General features: G+C 32.8%; 1 protein-coding gene across 1 annotated transcript; it reads right to left on the bottom strand.

Moving 5' to 3' along the window:
* Positions 1 to 255: 255 nt before the first annotated feature.
* On the bottom strand, positions 256 to 15753 carry LOC147071824 (uncharacterized). Its single transcript, XM_085946646.1, has 9 exons — positions 15490 to 15753; positions 11433 to 12012; positions 10340 to 10862; positions 8809 to 8952; positions 7130 to 7273; positions 6305 to 6478; positions 5407 to 5510; positions 2915 to 3059; positions 256 to 2297 (listed from the first exon to the last, which is right to left on the bottom strand). The coding sequence occupies exons 1-9, from the start codon at positions 15634 to 15636 to the stop codon at positions 2285 to 2287; spliced, it is 1974 nt and encodes a 657-aa protein (XP_085802772.1). The 5' UTR covers positions 15637 to 15753; the 3' UTR covers positions 256 to 2284.
* Between the last annotated feature and the right edge of the window lie 4862 nt (positions 15754 to 20615).

Here is a 20615-nt window from a genome sequence, read left to right as displayed (position 1 = left end):
CGCCATGTTTTAAATACACCTGTTTTTACACTTAACCTAATAATATTCAACAAATAATAATTATTATCCACCTTTAAATATAATAAGTAACAAAATATACATTTAATGGGATATCATTGTCTCCACAATTCATACAATAATTTTCTTTCCTATTGAGCCAAGCAAATATTACAGCATATTTTCACAGATTACTTAATACAGTAGAACCTCGATATAACGGACTAATGCGGGTGAGGGAGTGTCCATTCAAGTCGAAAGTCCATTATATAAAAACACAAAAATAATCCTGTTTATTCGTCTTTGGATGACATATCCGGACACGCCCGTTGTGGAGTGACGTTAATGTTCAATGTCGACACGCTTGCTTTGAAAAAAGAATCAAGTTTTAACTTGCACTTTTGAAGTCTGCTGTTTTTTTATAATCAACTTGTACGTTAAAAAATGCGTGTAAAGTAGTTGAATTTCATTATCTAACGAATAGTCAATAAATTTTATTAGATTGTCGAGATGCGATCTTATCACTGATAACTTTATTTTTGGGCATGTTTTTTCTTTTTCCTCTGCTATCTTCACTTCATCCTCATTTTTCAAGATTATATCTTACTAATATACCCAGGGTCACCTTCATCTACTTCTAACCATTGTAAACTCACTGAATGGAGTAATAAATGCATCCATTGAACTGCTTTGCAGCTGTGTGACCAGCGATGCAAACGTCGATGTTATGTTCAGTCCACGAGCAGGACGGCATTATGACTCGAATTCGAGTGAGAGATGAATGAAGTTTACAAGCGGTGACACTTGGATTTAAACATGTATAAAATTAACAGAATGTTTCAACAATTTTCACATTTGACTGAATATTTCGTCTGTTATATCCGAAGTCCATTATATCGATGTTCTACTGTATAAACATATATATACGTATAAACAATGCTGTAACAAATATCAGAATGGCGTTCAATCAATGTCAAAAAACCCACCCCTGGTCAAAATGTGATTTAAAAATTGATGGTAATATTAAAGACAAAACTATATAAACATTTGTCATTGTATGACTTTCATACATATTCGTATTAAAGTTTTTAAGATCTTAGTACCTATATACATATAAATATTTTAATTTTATTGTTGGTATTTAAAAATAAGGGTGTTTATTATAATCATTGCAATACAGTAATTGACTATAATGCTGCCTCTACGGTTGCTGAATCTACGAAGAATATAGGCAAGCAGAAATAATTACGATATGACATAGTTGTGCAGAAAATATTCATTGGCATCTTGGAGAATAACAATATTTTAATTTCTCAATAATTCAGTTCCTATATGAAACACTATCTGAGTCGCTTAGTTGCTAAACCTGCTCTGGAGGTTTTTTTGAGTTTCGAGTAAATCACGAAATGTTTTTGTGCATTTACGATAATGTTGATGCTAGTAGTGGTGACGTTTGTATAGCGATTTAAACGTATGCTAAAAATCATGGTTTGAATCGTGATTTCAGATCAGTCAGCTATGTAGAGCGGATTTAGTAACCTGTTATTTATCCTAGAGCGGGTTTGGCGACTCATGTCAATATTAATTTTAATTTTTTTACGAAACAGGGCGGAATTTAAAACTCGCACCTCGATATGCTGGTAGACATATGAATCGATATAGCAAATACGTACATTCAAAACTAATTTTATGGAAAAATCACCCAAAGCAGGTTTGGCGACTAAGCGACTCATTCAACACAAAAGTTTCATTTCACAAATTTATATCCAGAGTAATAATGGATATTCTAAGTACACATATTATTATGCATACGGATTTGGTCTCTCCAATTTACTGCTCCAAAAATATGTACAATGTTTTCAAACAAGCAAAAATAAAGTATCCACTGTTAAGTAGCTTATTGGCAGAGCATCCGTCTCTGAAGGCGTGAGTCGCGGATTTGAATCATTCATTTGGCAATTTCATAAGTGTGATGTGCGTTTAATCCAGATCACAAACCCAATAGGTTGAGTGATTGGTTAACGATCATTACTCATAAAATAAACCTGCTATGATATGCTTCGCTGACAGGCGAAAATGATAATATACTATTTATCTACCGAATAATCATTGGTTATTGTTGATGGATATACGAAAAATTAACAAACATTAATTGATAAACGAGATCTTGAGATTGATCGCTTTGTCCTAAAGTACGATATTAGTTGTCAATTTAATGTACCAACATATTTATGTAAATAGTATTTTTATACTTCATTTATGTCTTCTTCATTACGTCTTCATTTCTTCAAATCAGTTTGCTGAAAACAAAAACATAAACTTGTGAATAACAGTTTAAAAATCAAATGAAGTTAAAAAAATATATTTACAATAAAATAATGAGCAAGTTGTCATTGCATGTTTAGAGGAATCATGAATTGATTAGAACCATTTACATAAAAGATTCAAATTTGTTTAAGGTTATGTTTGTTATGTATGTACTGCCTTACAAAATTCGCGAGGGCAGAACTCTAAAGCCGGGTACTCATTAGAGAGCCGTAACTGTGACCGTTTCAGATACTATAACCAACTCTTGATATGGACGCAACGTCAATGATTTCCATGTAACCGATGGCGAACTACCGTATCCGCAGAGTTCGTTCTGAGCTGAATCATGTCAGAGTAATTTTTGTATTAATATGTATTATCCCAATAATAAAAATAAAAGACAAAATGTAAACACTAATGCTAGAAACACATTCCATACCATCACGTCTGCTTTTATAAATCGCAGGTAAGTTTGAAAAAATCTTGGCTTTTATGTGTTCAGATTAAGATGGAATCGTACTGATGCGTACTGATTCTCTGTACGTACTCAGTCTACAGCGTCAAGTGACTAATAAAAAGTATGAATAAATAAACATTAACGTCAACTTACTACGTGTATTGTTCAGAATTGACGCTGTCACCATTTTCAATGATCATGTACTGGGCAGAGCAACTCTCATCGTTATCATCATCGGCCTGCTGATTATCGTCCTGGGCTTCAATATACAGGTAATTCTCTCCGCACACTACTGTTTCTGTAAAATAAAAAGACATTTCAATTGGGCAGTGTAATTCCTACACTCGTTGGGTCCCATGCCGTGGATCCAACACATATAAGCATTGAAAAAACGTGTGTATCTGTATCTGAACCAGAAATAAGATTAGAACTTGCCAACGTCTAATAATCAAAAAACAAGCATTCTAATTCTCCACAGCATACAGTAATCTATATTCAAAGATGTTGAAGAAAACCGTATTTTATATAGATGGAGCCTTTATATATGAAATTGTATTCTTTGTGTGACATTCAGTTATCAATGAGTTCAGTTCAGTCTAGTATCTAGCTCGGCCAGTTTTCAGTACATTAATTAGCCTTACTTGAGCTCTAAAAACGAATACGCTGTGTTCAGTCAAGAGTCAAATGAGCTATAAAACCTTCGATCATAACCCACGATTACTTAATATCGTCGGTATACTGGCAGAAAGCTATAAGTCAAAAATCCTTGTTTTGAGAAAATCGACTTTTTCTAAAATCAAGAAGTTTGGAGCTCTCTATTTTTTCACCTAAATCATTATTTATTAAACCAACCACTCTATGAAATGCATTAATCATGTAAGAATCAAGAAGTTTGGAGCTCTCTATTTTTTCACCTAAATCATTATTTATTAAACCAACCACTCTATGAAATGCATTAATCATGTAAGAATTCAATTCAAGTATAAGCAAGTGTTTTTTGTAATAATTATTGTTGATTTTTTGAATTTGTAAATAAAATGGTGACTTATCGTTTTCTACCAGTACACTTTTGGAGTCAATGGAGTGGCAATAGGCTAAATGTTATAGGTAGTTGGCTAGTAATATACAGGACTCTTAATTATTATAAAAATGGATTTTTTTACTTGCAATTTTATATAAATTAGAAATTTACACAGAAATAGAGGTACTTCTGTTTGACATTATGAAAAAATATCTACTTTGATGATTTTTTTGTGTATCATTGGTATTTTAATTTCAAATTAAAATAGTCTTTATAATTGTTTTCATACAATCAATACCTAATTAATTATGTCAATTACGTGTATTTAGGGTAACAAGAGTTAAGTACCTACCTACCTATGATCTATTTTATAAAAAAAAAACTTATATAAGTAATATTTAATTATGTTAGCCACATTTAATTTTACACAAATTGAGATGAATTACATAAGAGTTATTCCTCTTCCACATCAGAATCAAATTCCGATGGCTCAGGTAATGACGTCCTATCCAATGAAGTTGAAGTAGGCAAATTTTCACACCACGGATGTAGTTCTGGAGGTATAATGTTAGGTACTACGACACATGGCCAACAAATCTTTATTTCTTCTTAGAAATACATAATTACGAATGACACGCGCTCTACCTTCAGCAATTCGAAGCCTCCGTATCTTTGGTGCATTGCTGTCAATATTTCCCAAAATAAAATCTTATTTGCGCTCAAAACTGCCTGATGCATATAAAATCAACTGTCAATCGATGAGTAGAATGCGCGGGTGACGTACGCAATTTAGTTAAGTTGGTACAAATAGCCGAGCAGTGGCATAAATGTGTACAGCCAAAAAGATATAAGTCACGTTGACGTTTTTGTGCAGCTATAGAAATATTAAATCTCAACAGTCATAAAACTTTAAGTGTACTTATAGTTATTTTCCAGTAAGAAATGCGAACATAATTAACTTAATTCGTATTGACATCTTTAAGTTACGAAAACAATAAATGGAATATGAATGAGCTTGTTTTTCCAGACGATAGAGCGTGTTAAAATCTATCAAGTTGCATTATTAGGTCAAAACAGCTAAATTTTGACTTAACGTTTTCTGCCAGTATACTGACGATATAAATTAGATATGGACAAACAAATCTACAATTATTGTAGACTAGGTTATCAGTGAAACATAGTAAAATGGTTTCTTCTATCGTGTTAATTATGACTTTTAAAGATTATGTATTATGCTGTAACAAATATCATTTATATAGCATATTATGCAGTATCTGGTATAAAATGGTGTATAAAAATAATATGACTAAAAGTTGGGAGAGAATAATATATCATTATCTTATCCTGTGCAGCCTGCAAAATATTAGAGGATTGTTAAATTGGCCCTAATGATGGAAAAATTCTGCATCACTAATTTACAATCCCCTAAAACAACAAATCTAGTGCATCAACAGTTGTCTCCCATTATGTATTCAGTGTCGCCAACACCGATATTTAATTTTTCCAAAGCTGCCAATTCAAGCATACTAAAAACTCCTCGAATCACTTTGTGCGGTGTAATAAATATTATACAGAGCTTTGAACAGGTTCCCTCTTTATTAGTACAATCTCTTTGTATAAATACCTGAATCTGTGAGGTGCTGAAGTTGTGATGCTTCAATTACGACGGTCTGATCGGCTGAATCGCTGACAACGTCCAACATTGCAACGTCTGTGCAATTTATATTACTGCAACAAAAACATTAACACAAATAAATATTTATTGACACCCCCGTTAAAGCAGAACTAGTCTAATTGGTAAATCCCTAATTATTCAGGAAAGCATTTCAAATGTTACTTTCGTTCATTATCTCTGAAAAAATGATTCTATAATATAAAGAAGGTTAATTTTTAACAATCATTGTAAAGCAGTGTTTTTGACTTTGCTATGAAGATCTATCCTTTGAGGACACTTTTTTTACCCGACTCAGTAGCAAAGCGCACTTACAGATCGTCAGAATTGTAACTATTGCTTTTTTCTATTTTTGATATGCAAACTACTATGTCATAAAAGGTAGAAGTTGGGATATACACTGTATCTCGAAATAAATCATAAGATTTGCATCAATCGGACGGTGTTATGGATTACCAAAGTGAGATAATGAAGCTTAGAACCAGATGCAGAGATGTCAAATAGGTTAATATTTCAAACCTAGATAACTATCTCTTGTGCAGGTATTAGATGTTCAATCTTGATGACGATCGAGCCAGTTTAATCCACAATCGTGATCCACATAGGTATACCAATGTAATAAGCTGATTGATGAATTGATTCTTTTGATTTTCGACTTCCACGATCAGTGATCCAGATTAAACACATCATATCTGCCTAAAACAATTAAAATTTATGCTTATACGAATTTGTGATCCCAGTCTGGCAATTCAAAGCAACTAAAATGGTTTCCAGGATTAGTAGAGGGGTTTGACTTTATGATGTTTGCTCGCAGATGGTGAGCCATTACAAAAATCCTAACAGTTATTACCTAATGTCCACAGTACCATCGAGATGTGAGAAGTCTTCGGGTTGGTCGTCAGTCTGCTCTTCATTCTGCAGTAACTCCGCCCCTTCGCTTTCTTCCGTTACAGCCAGGAATTCAAGTTTCTGGGCAAGCTTGCATCTCGAGACATGTCTCTCAAGCTGTCTTTCACTCTGGTATCTGAATGTTTTTAAATTCCCCATTATTATGTCACATCATTTAATTTTGAAGACTACGAGCAAATAAATTTGGATTGTCATATCACACCACAAGCGTGCCTTGATTTTGAAGATAACTTTACCTGTGCTGAGTAAATATTATCGGTAAACATACTGTCACGGATTCAATGATGATTTTCTGAGACGATTAATTAAATAAAGAGTGTCTTAAGATAAGCGCTACTCTAATAAACACTAAATCTTGAATTTGTTATGAATGGATGGTATTATTTTATTAATTACATTGGCCATTTCGAACTTGAACTGAAACTAAAACATTCATATTACCTATAATACAAATATGATTTGTAACTGACTGTAAAAGGAGAGGGCATGTCAGTTATTGTACATAGATGGACAGTCAAATAAACTAATATTTCGACATAATGAATACTCACAAAATCGCATGTCATACGTACATAATAATGGCATATCAAAACATGCCACAATCATTCAATAAGCTTAACGTACAGAATATAATTTTTTCTGTGACTACCGATTGAAACACTAAAAAGTCGAGGAAACCATCACTGTAATGCAAAAAGTTCATCTGGTTCGCGAAGTAAATGTGTGCGATTCATAACTTATTTTGATATTATGTAAACATAGTTACCCTTGATTGCAGCCCCTGCACTTGTGTGGATGCCACTCTCCGTGAGTGCTGATCCGATGATTGCAGAACTCTGCGTAATCGGAGAAACTTTCTGAACATTTATCGCATTTGTTTATGCGACGCTTTTCATGCTGGCGTAAGTGCCTGGAACAAAAAGTCAAATACAGTCGAACTCGGTTATTACGATCACGGAAATAGCGAGATACGTCATCTTCACTGAAGTCGTTTGCACCCCAGCAATATATTTTGTTTACTTAAAATAGACCCAAAGTTTAGTAATAAACTAATGCCATTATAAAACAACTTATAACGTACTAATCGTTTACGCCATGCGTAAGTTCCAGAATATCATGCGCCGACCGGGTAAAATGACATCATATTGTTCTGAGTAAAGAGCAATTACAGATTTGAATTATGGTTTGTTATTATAGACGTATACTTATACGTATACGTAACTTACTGTTCACGCTCAAATTATGTTTAGTATCATATATTTAGCAATCTCGTATGTAAAATGCCTGTTAAACTAAATACAATAGAATTCATTATTTTCTAAATTTAAAATGGGTAAGAAATATAATACAATGCTGGTAAGATATTTTGATTTATGTGTACTGCAAATTAAATCAGTGAAGATAAAAATAATTTTGGTACCTACCGCATTTCTGAAAAATTAATATTTCATTATCCTGTGTGTTGACTAAACGCGAAATGATGTCGGTTATTTATAATAGGTATAGAAAATTATTAATTCATGAATTCTAGTGATAAGCTAATAAATCTTAATACTATTTCACAAAGTGCAGTTTCATAATAATCATTACCTATTCATAGTGTACAAATTGCTAAAGATAATGTACTTATATAGAATAAGATGGCTTACGTTAAAAGTAAGAGGTATTTATCTACTATAAGAGATGCAATCGTTTCTTAAAACTAATCCAATAAAGATTTAAGTAACTCGCAACATGTTTTATTAAAAATATAAAATATACAGGTAATTTCCTATATGTCAATAACGTTTTGTCAAATCAAAAATAACGCCGAATTGATTTCATTTTTCAATAAGGTAAGTTTCCAGCGCACCCTCAAAAATTACAATCCAAAAAATCACCGGCCGCCACTGGTATTGATATTATCCAAATGTTGGTCAATGTGAACTTCATCCAATTCTGCTTTGATCTACACAACTGTAACTTTCTTCAAATGAAAATGTTTTATGACAGCACATAATGCGTTTTTTTCCATTTACACACAAAGTTTACAATGGCTGTCACACTTTAACAACGCATCGGATCTGACTAAAATTTTGACAGAGTTGTTAGAAGAATGATACTTGCCAGTAATCATTTTATTTTTGAAATTGTGCTGCCATCTCATGAAATTATTTTAGTAAGTGAAATTAAGCCAATGCAATAGCCATAAAAACAACTCTTAAACACATTCCATGCTGGCCAACTGGCCATGCTTAGCTTTAGTAACTAACTAGTTACCACAATACGGTCACTGCTAAAGACACGCCTGGCGTGTATCAATTAACATGATAAATAAATGTGGTAATTAACTCGTCAGCAGTGAAAGCATTAGATCTAATGGCCACTTATGAGAAATATTGCTTCACAATATTAAACTGTTCACATTATTAATTATAGTCATTTATATTAAAAATTGCTGGATACCTGTTAAGTTGTGACTGTGATATGTACGCACAGATGCAGAGAGGGCACTTGAAGCATTTATCGTTGGAATGCGCCCTCCCGTGGATCATCAGATCAGTGTTTGAGAAAAATGCTTTTGGACATCCCAAACGGTTACATTTGAACCTAAAAACATTATCGAATAGATTAATGCCATATACAATTTATATATTAGTACATAATACCATCTTCATTGTGACCAGAGAACAAATAAACAAGGGAAGTGGGTTACCTTCCAGGTGTGGCTGTGAGATAAACTTAAACATGTGTTAAAGAATATGGTATTTTCTTTTGTATGCATTAAAGTTTGCCATGTAAATATCGCATTTGTTGCATTTAATTGCCTGACCGTCATTACGTCATTGGATTAATTCTGTATGCGAAAGAAAGGGCAAAAATAACATGAGCATCTTGCACACAAGCATTCAGCGGATTTCCATTGTACTACGGATTTTTTTCCAATGATTTCCTTCGTGATTGGGCGCCACTAATTTTTAAGAGAGCTAAAAGATTAAGTTTTGACAATGTTGTACGTGAAATTGATTCAACTTGTCCCTTTCTCCTTTACGCATATATGAGGAGCTGTGAACAGATGAACAAATTGAGTAAATCGACTTCAAAGTTAAAATACATATTATGTGATAATAAATAATTCTACACAACTGTTTTCAACATTCTGTAAATAAGATATTGATCTCGATTAATCCAGTATGTATTATAACATTATAACTATTTCAAGATAAAATGTTGAAATTAGTTTGTTTATTAATTTTATTAGCGTTTGAAGGAGAACAAGTCAGGCCAAATCATGTTTCACGCATAAATCGGTATGTGATGCAAGGCCCACTATAGTCAGGCCTTCAATTGTAGTGCTAATTATTGCTCATACTTCAAATGCAATACATATGGTAAACTGTTTGTAGAAAATGATGTCTATTGCATATTAAAATAAATGGTAATAATTTGAATGAAACATGCAATCGAAAATCGTCATTTATTGTGAACAGGTTACCGCATTGCATTTGATGATAATCAATAACGATAGTGGAACAACTTAACATTGAAATTGCACAGATTGCGATTTCTTCTACAGCGCCCGAATTACATAGGGTTAATTTAATTATTTTTATCATTATTATTTCAGACTGCTCTTACATGAAGCCTATTGCATCATTGTTTCTCGTTCGGCATCGCTCTAACTAAATCAGATTTTCTGTCAAAACTATCGAACTTCACACTTATGTGGTATGTTTATAGCACCACCATCATAATTTGCAATTCATTGCCATGGCCTGTATATAGTCAGCCTTGTATGTGATAATTGAAAATTGCTCCCAACTCATTTTACAATTATATGTCACCTGTGCTAATTTAATCCTCAGCATCTCATTTGCATTATGGTTAATTTAGTATGTTTAACTCACTTTTTTCAGCCTTACCCCCTTTCATTTTACCACAAAAAATTAAAAAATTGATAAGAGTGCAGTGGTCATAGAAATAGTCAGCTTCATACCTCCGTCCCGTCTCATGGTGCTTGAGATGTGCCTTAAAACTGAGACGGTTCTTACAAACCACCCGACACATGCTGCATCTGTACTGACTCCCTTCGTCCAGATGTCTGACGCGGTGCTGCCCTAATTCAAACTTGCGCCTGAATGCCGCTCCGCATTCTTCGCAGACGAATTTCTTCTCGCCGTGTGAATACATGTGGTGCCGGAGAGCATCCTTGCTTCTTACATCATAGGCACATCCAGTAACCAGGCAAGTGTAAGGATTGATGTTCAAATGAAGGCGATGATGAATGATCAGGTCTTTTTTGAAGTTGAACGTCTGATCACACTCCGTACACAAGAATGGCTTGCAGGCTTTGGTATATGGGATGAGATCCGTCTCTTGATAGTGCAACAACACATGATTGGCCAGCTCCATTCTATCTTCGGCGGTAGCGAGACAAAGTTGACAGGTCAGATGTTTCGGAGGCCTATCACCAAGGTTTGTTATATTGTTGGCTTGTTGATCTTTCGAGGAGATTTCACCTGCAATAGAAGAATAACATCAATCGGTTATTAATAAAATACCGTTGACTGATGTAACTTTGCGTAGATGATACGCTTTCACCCAAATCTATTAAATGTTGATATTTGTACTTGATATTGGTGTTTTGTGTGAATGGTATTCAAAAAGATTATAGAGCCAATCTGTGAAAATGGAGTATGACGACGCCATTTAATCATGAACTGTACAATAAGCAATGGGTTGGATAAAGATTACACTGGATGGACAATAGATCAGTATCAGAGTACTTAACATAGCACAGAGCAGCAAGGTGCCAGTAGACGGTATCTGGACAGAGTAGTAAGGACCTCCATTCTCTCAGGGTGTTTAACTGGCATGCGTAATATGGTGGAAAGCAATGCTGTAAGCGGCCAGGACACACATTGAGCAATAGCACAATTAATTAATAATAATATAAACAAACATAATAATATGTCGTAATATTAAATTTTATAAATTATGATGAATTACTAATGTATATAATATGCTGAATCTCTTAAACAGATTTTACTAGAGTGGATTAGGATAATAAATATCATGATGTTACGAACCATTGTCTTCGACAGAGCCGAGCAAATTATTTGGCATCCAATCGACAGCATCGTCTGCGTCTCTTTGACGTCGGACGAGGCGGCCGTCTTCAGCTGCCGAATATTCTTCCTCACTCTTCATCGACTCTTCGATCTTCACCCCGAACTCCTCGATCTTTCCGCTGATGTAATTGATATATGCTTCTCCACTCTCCATTCCGCCGTCAGCTTCTTCAGTTTTTACAGATGGTAAGGAGAAACTAGAAAAACGTCTCTCCTCATTCTCTGATCCTAATTCATTCTTTTTTTGCTTGGTGCAAAACATATCACCGTCACTAGCGAGAATATTTTTCAATTGACTGTTGTCATCGTTTTCCTCCATGAATGCCAGGTTTATGTCTTCGTCTTGATAGAAGTCAGAGTCGTTACTGGGATCTATGCCTCGCTCTAAAACTTGAGTAATCTTTTCCATGTCCATGTCTTTAGAGTCACAGAGCAGTTTGTTGGATTTCTGAACAGTCCCGCGGAGGTCGAAGCACAGCTCCACAATATACCGACATTTGTGGCAGATCTTCTTAGGAAGCATGTCAGAATCAATTATCTTAAAAAAAAAAAAAGAAATATATTAAAAAATGATAATAATATTCATTTAATAAACTGACAAAGCCACATAAAACTAACATAGGCGAAATCAACACAGTCCAAAAAGACCGAAAATAGGCTTTTTAAGCTTCATATGATGACAGTTCATTATTTGTTTCTATCTTCATCAGCCAGGTTCTATCCACTACTGGATGAAGGCCTCCCTATCTTACTCCACTCTTCTCAGTATCTAGTTCTTCACTGCTGCATAGATCCACCGAACTTTATGAGTTGACCTATCCAGGGAGTTTTAAGACGCCTGTAGTCATTTAGTTCCCTTTGGGTATCACTATTGGCAAGGGATGGAGGTACGCTGTTATGATCCAACAAAAATAGTGCACAATCAATAAACGTTTTCAGTCTTACTTATTTTGTTTTCGTTGAACTGAAGAATACAAATTTCAGATGGTGCTAGTTAGTTTTTAAAAATCAATTAAACTGTGTCTAAACCAGACCATAATAGTTGAAATACGCTATGGGCTATCCGACAAAAATAGTGCACACTTTTTCAGTCATACTTATTTGGTTTTTATGAATCAAGAATACATATTAATACAGAATGGTTAGTTTTTAAAATTCATTAAACCCTGCCACCAAACCATAATAGATTAATTTTTTAGATATTGTATAGTTGAATGAACATTTTTCAACTATTATATTCTATGGTGGCTTGTTTTACGCACGCTTTAATTGAATTTTAAAAACTAACCAACACTATCTGCAATTTTTAGTCTTCATTCAATGAAAACAGATATGTACGAATATGTTTAGTGTGCACTTTTTATGTTGGTTCAGCCTATTTCCACCCTTGGCCACTGGGTATCACTGTATGACAGCATTTGTCCAGTGGCTGTCCATTCGCCGAGCGTCATGTCCAGCCCGTTGCCATTTCATCTGCTTAACGACCTTTATCACATCGCGTACTTCGGGTATTTTTTTTTATATTACGATTATTTCATATTTCGGAATAAAAGATAACTTATTGATGTATCGGTATACTACTCAATGAAAATTAGTCATAGGATAATAACATATAGGAGATAATTGAAATTGTACAATGTACATAGATTGTAAGATATTTATTTTTGGAGGGTCATTGACCATTTGACCTAAAGGGCCAGCTGCCATTGGTATGCACTATAATCCGCCGTTTTCACTAATTGAACACTTGTCTGGTTTTGGGGTGGCGGATTACTGAGAGTTTTATTAACTTTACAATATTGCTTAACTGCTGGCAAGAAATGTAAAGTGAACCAATCTTTTAATATTAACGCAGAAAACCCAGGTTTTTTTTGATTTTTATTTGATTACTGGAAGCAATTCTTTATCCTTCCCTTTCAATGCTCTGGGATTTTCTGGTTGATAAATTAACATTGGCATCAATTTTAAATCACCAGCCAAGTTTCCACCAAGAAGCAATGTCAATCGGTTTTTAGAAGGTTTATGCCCAGGGGCAACTGATTCTTCCTTAGATAAGAATGTACGACTAGGCATTTTTTTCCAAAATAAACATGTGTCGTCTACATTAAATATTTGGCTAGAGGAATATTCTCCATCTTCAATAATTTTGGATAATGAGGAAATAAATTCTCCGCGAAAATCAGCCGATTCTCCAGTGAATTTAATATAAACCAATCGTTACTTGCTTGAAAAATCTAGCCTTCCAATCTTTGAATAATTGAATAATTGAAATATTCAGAGGGACATCTTTTTGATGTTGGTCGATCCATGATGACAAATATTTTTCCATTTCATCCATAACTATGCCGTGTCTTTTGGAAACAACCTTTAAAGATATATTTCCACAATTTTGAACGTATTCCTTAATTTTATTTTTATTTTTCAAAATTGAACATATCGTAGTAGACCTGTTTGTATCATACGAACGTCCGATTGAAGCAAAAGATTCACCGCAATCAGAACGTCGTATGAAATTTATAAGTCCTTGATTTCTCTTTGTTCGTATCAACACTGCAGTTTTTCTGTTTCTCACTCTTGTTTATAAATATTTAGGGTGAAATATTTCAAATGAATCAAATTATCAAAACGCACAACACAACAAGTCTGCACGTGCTCCTGCGCAAGACTAAACCTATCCTAGCTAGCAAGCTAGCTCACAAGCAAAGTGACGGGTGCGAGCAGGATGCAAGTGATGCAAGAAATGCACTTGCTTGTGAGTGAGCGAGAGGGGGATATCTTTAACCCACAGCGCGATGTTTTAAAAAAACGATTTTTTTTTAAATGTGCGAAATAGCGAATTGTGCGAAAGTCGAATGTTCGAAAGTCGAGGTCCGCCTGTACTTACTTATATTAAAGTTGTATAATTTATAGAAAATAAAAAAAACACGTTTGAACACATGGATTTATTTAGAGAAAATTAAAATTTGCTTGTTTGTTTTTTATCGTAGGGACTTCAAAATCAGGCATTGCATCGGGCCTCTACGTCACTAAACGCATCACTGGTTCTATCGAGTTTCTACTGTATACATTAAGCATCGAAACCAATTTAAAGATGTAAATTTTAATTTATATGTTTCATTAACTTCACTCGATATACTTATTCCAGCTAAAACTATTTGGTACCAACAGTGATTTGTTATGGATAACAGCGGATATGTCAACTCATCAAAAATCAAAGTGTTAAAATAATAACGTTCTGGATATTTTAAAAGCTCTTAATTCAATCTTCGACTGGCCCGAGCTTGCGAGCATGATCCTGTTTTGAGAAACCTAACTCAATATCAGAAAAATTATCAGCCACATTTCATGATTATTTTTATAAATCAAAGATTTTCATATGCCCGGTATCTTTAAAATAGTCTTAATTACAAATTCTATATCTCCGTTTTGGCACTCGAAAATTACTCAACTTGTCTTTATCTTCACTAAGTTTAATTTGTAATTGTCTATCTACCTAATTGTCATAGTACATATTGTAAAATTTGTTTTCTTTTTGATTAGACTAAATAATTAATGGTGTCGTTGTAATAATTTGAAATACACCACTTCCCACACCAATTAATTTATTTATTGGGCCCCAAGGACTGTCCGATTTTAATGTACAACCCCCATTTCATGACCTATTCGATAGAAGACTGTTACACAAGAAGATTAATTTAAAATAACATTAGTGTGCATGGTCCTTATATTGGTATGGACTGATGTACAGTCCGGGTAATACTATCAATCTATTATCATTCCACCTTTTGACAATTGCCATCGCGAGCTCTTTCATCTTACCTTTGTTCTTTGTTATAATTACTTAAAGTGGGCCATTCATTATATTAGGTATGGCCGTAGTCGTTTAAAATTTGCGGTATAAAAATTATTAAGCATTACTTTTCAAATTAGGTAGCATCTATGTTAGCCATCACACAGCTTGACCCACGCAATATAGTTTGCATGTAAATAAACAAGCTTCACAGACTGTTCTCACCTCGACTGACGTGATGAGTTTTATTTGTAATGATAGTGGCACCTCGTCATCTTTGTCAAATATGTCCGACAACGCTCCCTTGGTTTGCAGGCATAGCCGACATATCTTTTCATAGTCCAGCACGATGATAACTCCGTCGTCCATCATCTTCGCACTTCTCCCAGAATGGACCGGCCTAACTTCGAAGCAGTCAAAATTGAATTTGACGTAAAGGACGCGAAAATGTTGAACGTTCACGAACGCCACGAAATTTTCACAAAATAATGACAGCAGGATCGTAGTACTCATGTATGCCCAATAATTTCATTTCGACATGAGCATAATAATAATATTTATGCGCACAGCATGTCTCAAATTGTCGAAAAATATGAAATCAATCTTCTATCTATCAAATAGGTAGGTAGTTATATTCTTTTATAAATAAACTAATTTTATTTTGGAAATAAAATGTGTCACAAACAAAATAGTCCATAATATAATTTCATAGTCTATGCTTATTAGGAAGTCGGTACCTACTCTATGAAAATTTTGACACTGACAGTAGTGACAGTTCGAGTTCTAATATCAATATTGGATGTAAAGGAGATATTTTAATTGGACATGATGATATATTATTAGTCTATACGCGGTCGCAAGATTTCAAGCCTCCCTCCCTGGTCTAAACCCAGTAGTTTGGATCATAGACTCTTATACTTTTGTTTGGATTTAGCTATAACCGAAAATAATCGTTTTTTTCTAACTCTTGGAAGTATTAATATTGATAACCCAACTATTTCAACGTTGGATGCACAGGTGTCTTAAAACTATTAATCAATTAAATCACTAAATCGAAATGGCATGGCATTTATGGATATATCGCACCCCCGCAACTTAACTGCCACAATCCAAAAAACGTCAAACAGAAAATCAGCTTTGAAGTTTTTACCTTTCGCATTTTTGAAATATATTTAGATATTGAATGAATTTGATGACTTAGAGATATGAAATTTTCGGTACATATACTATGATCGATAGACAATGAAACGTAGTAATTAACTCAAAACACGTAATTTTGGACTTGTGGCGGTTTAGTTGCGGGGTACGATATATGGTTAGTTTTTTTTTTTTTTTAATAAAAACGTTCAATCCTGTGAAATGGAGGTAGAAAAAAAAACCATGCTGTACATATTTAAAAATATTTCTTTTAATCGATAAAATGTTTTTTTTTCACAATGTTTTAATTTCAAATATACAATTGGAAAATAACAAATAAGATAACGAACATTGATTCTTTTTAAAATTTTATACAAAAAGGAAACATACCCCACGCCACGTCACAATTTCAAAAATCAACAATATTATTTATCGGCAGCCATTTAAACGATCAACGGTCTCCCTATCTAAAAATAAAGTATTGTTTGTCAGCTATGGTTAATTTTTTGTGGAAAATAATTTACAGATTGCAACCTTTTCGTATCGAATAAAATACTTTGCTGCATAAAAAAAGATTGATAACAATTTCATGACAAATCTTGAATAATCCATTTTTAGAATAAAAGTTTGATAGTATTCACAAATAATGGTGTAAATGAGATTAAAATAAATATTGTGATTTTTATAAAATTCATTTCGCATGTACCTACTTATACATATAAAAAATATTTAAAACAACACGTCATGTTTCACTAACACAACAAGCTGTAAGTATACTTGATAAAGCTTTCCATTTGAATAAAAAATGTGTTATATTAAATATTTTTTTATGTGGTGAATACAACAGATAAATTTTATAAATCAACGTGAATTAATTACCACAAAGTATAATATGCTGAATCAAATGAAAACACAATACCAAATGTTTACAAAAATCTTCCCACAGAATACATTCAATCAATATTAATAATTACATTTCATATCGCATCCTAAAGACTCTTCTGAATCGCATTGCACCGAAACATTTATTATAAACTTTATAATTAACCAAACAGTACAAAACGATCGGGACAAAAAAACTATGATAGTGTATAAACATGCCATAGGAATATAAAATAATTTATTGGCACCTCGCACATTTCTTAACAATATACCAAAGTTGAAAAATCTATGTTCATTAGTGTATAAAAATTATTCATATTGTGAAAAAATATATTTCATTATCAGTACTAATTTATTGTTAGGAAGATATTTAAAATTAAATTATACACCTCTTAGGTTCTAATCACTGTAGATTGTAATGCAAACTGAGCAGTACACATACTACATATTCATGACAGTCGAAATAATAATGTGAATGTTGAAAATGATATTAAAATATGTGGTGAGGGGATGTAAAATCGTCTGCCTTGGTCATTTGTCTATCGTAATTAGAATCAGTGATTAAAACCTCTTTGTAGATGACAATAATATCATAGTTGGATTCCATTTATATATTATTATTAATGATCTTTAAAGATAGGAAATATAAATACTACAGGAATGATAGAAAAGCATCACAATATACCCAAATCCACTATCATAAACAGCATAGCGAAGTCCAACAGTAATAATTAATTCTATAATTCGTCACGTCAATATGACAGGGCCGTATAGCTATACTTTTTAAGTAATATTAAGAAAATAACATTCAAACACTACTTTAAAATTACTGAAAAAAGATATGAGTAACTTTTTATCGAAAGCTCTTCAATATTTTCATAAGTGTCAAACAATGTGATGTTATGGCTGGCAATCTAATAAAAATGCATAAAACCTTGTAATACTGAAATATACTGATTCACTAATCAGTTACTTATCACGTATTTAAAACACAACACTAAATAATTAATATTAAATATGACATTCATACAGTAGTACTTGTGATGCTTTTCAATTTGTAGGAAGAAAAATTATAATCAATTTCTTTTCATGCAGCAAAGAATAAACAATAATTGTAATTGAAGTCTTTCCAGAAACATTGGAGCACCATTTGTCAAGAAAATATAGAAACTAAACTATTGGTATACAAACTTATTTCAAGAGATGACTATTTTAAAAGGGTTATTTTTTAGGAATGTACAAGCTGGATTTCATTTTGAAACAAAAATATTAATTATTATGCAAATGATTTTTAGGATTTTATCTGTTTCGCCAATATATTCACAGTGGAAACAGAAGAATATTTTATGCAAATTTTATCAATGCATAAAATACCTAAATGGCGACTAGTTATTAACTATCAATGCATGGTAGAATAATAAACATTAAATCTTCAGCTGTTTCAGACACAAAAAAAGAATCTTTATGAATGAAAAATATCGTTATTAATTGAATGGACGATGAAAACCAGCGATAAAAATCACCAACTATAAACATACAAAACTTTATTTAGATTTTAAGTGGACATATAAAAAGGACATGTTAAAGACACAAAATATAATATTAAAAAAAGAGGTCAAAATGGCAAATACTATATTAGAAAATTTTGTGTAAGTGAATGAATATTCTTAAGTTGATATAGTTTTGAGTAAAAAGTCCCTATTTTTTTTAAGTGAAATAATATAATATAGTACTTGCTTAGTCAAATTGGATAAAATAAATAATATATGAGAAGATTGGACCGGCCACAGATGGTCAGGTGTTGAAGGTTTTGATTTAAAAGTCGAAATAAATAATAATATGAAGAAAAATATTTGTATAGGTAGAAAAATAAACCCTACACTACACTAAGAATGACATTAAAATAATTGTCAACACTCTGCTAACAAAACCAATGAAATTCAGTTTACACACATCGTAACCATGTCAAATGTACAGTCATTGCACCACGGAGACAAAATGTCTCAATGTCAAAACATGATATCAATGTAACCACGTAAATAAAAACCTAAAATGATAATTCGTGATTAATCTATAACTTGAAGTGCGGCAACACTGTGTCTATTATGTTTTGACAAAGAAACGCTTGTCATGAAATTCGATGATTAGAATGTTTAAATAACTCAAATCGTATTAAATATTCTCTTTGTAGTCCAGAATAACCATTCTTCACTATAAAATACGAATAGTACATTTCATTTTAATTTTCTTATACCATCAAAAGATGTAGTAATAATCAATTTTAGTAAAAAGTATAATTAGTTAAAAAAACAATTGTGTGAATCATCTTGAAGCCTAAACGGAAAAAACATAAATTTGAGGCCATACCCTATAAGGGTCTGGCCACCTGTGTGCTGTGGAATTGATTTTAGCCACACTCACTTCCGCAGATTGCCAGCCACATTAGCTGCAAATATACAAAATTACCGAACGAGACAGAAATGCAGTGCTGCCCACCACAGAGCGTTTTAATGGTACTCGGAAGATAACATCTGTTATTTTATGAGTAGCAGAAAAATGCATCACGTAGCGGAGACAGAGATACAGCGGTTCTTGAGCTAGGACATTCCATTCCATATTAATGTGGTGTTATCTATAGGATTGCATTTATAGTACGACTATTCGGTTTCTGCAATACCGCACTGTGAAACTCAGCCCTTATAATTCATAATTTCCTTAATACAATACACTAAATAACATTCACAATAGTTAGTAAATAAAATTTTAACCAACTATGGCTGACTTTGTTGTAAAGAACATAATTCTACATTTGCCATATAAATTTGAACCGGGAACAAGATTCTAAAATATGAAATGACCTCCAGCAAAGTATTAAACCACAGTTACATTATGTGCAGATAGGAAATTTCAGTTATTAACAAAATTCAAACAGTATTACATACTTCATTATGTCTGTGCACATTTACAACACTGCTAATTATAAAACTTGAACAATGTCATTTCATTAAATACTTGTTTTCCTGCTATCATATCATAAAGTTGAAACATTTCAATGTTTCAATAGATACGAATAACTATTGCACAATGATAAATAATTATATGATTTAAAATATTTAGTTTATCTAGAATTAGTTCATGTATTGTGGCAAATAAAATAATTCAAATAATCGGAACAGCGTATTATTGCACACATTCATATCCTTATTTTACAATATCTTCTTCATTCAAATGAGTGTAGAACACAATTTGACAATGTTACCATGTATGTAAATTTACATTTCCAACAAATGTCTCTATTCAAAATTACACGACCATCCTAAAAACAAAATTTT

This window comes from Rhyacophila brunnea, unplaced genomic scaffold (genome assembly GCF_057557595.1).
Source record: "Rhyacophila brunnea isolate RB1 unplaced genomic scaffold, BYU_Rbru_1.0 scaffold_2, whole genome shotgun sequence".
Lineage (NCBI taxonomy): Eukaryota > Metazoa > Arthropoda > Insecta > Trichoptera > Rhyacophilidae > Rhyacophila > Rhyacophila brunnea.
This window is presented reverse-complemented; position numbering and strand designations above follow the sequence as displayed.

Excerpts from the sequence above, each read along its gene's own strand:
- LOC147071824 (XM_085946646.1), bottom strand. The coding sequence starts at position 15,636 with ATGATGGACGACGGAGTTATCATCGTGCTGGACTATGAAAAGATATGT. Across the intron at positions 12,013-15,489 it reads AACTCATCACGTCAGTCGAG|ATAATTGATTCTGACATGCT; the intron begins GTGAGAACAGTC and ends TTTTTTTTTAAG. Across the intron at positions 5,511-6,304 it reads GATGGTACTGTGGACATTAG|TAATATAAATTGCACAGACG; the intron begins GTAATAACTGTT and ends TTTTTGTTGCAG.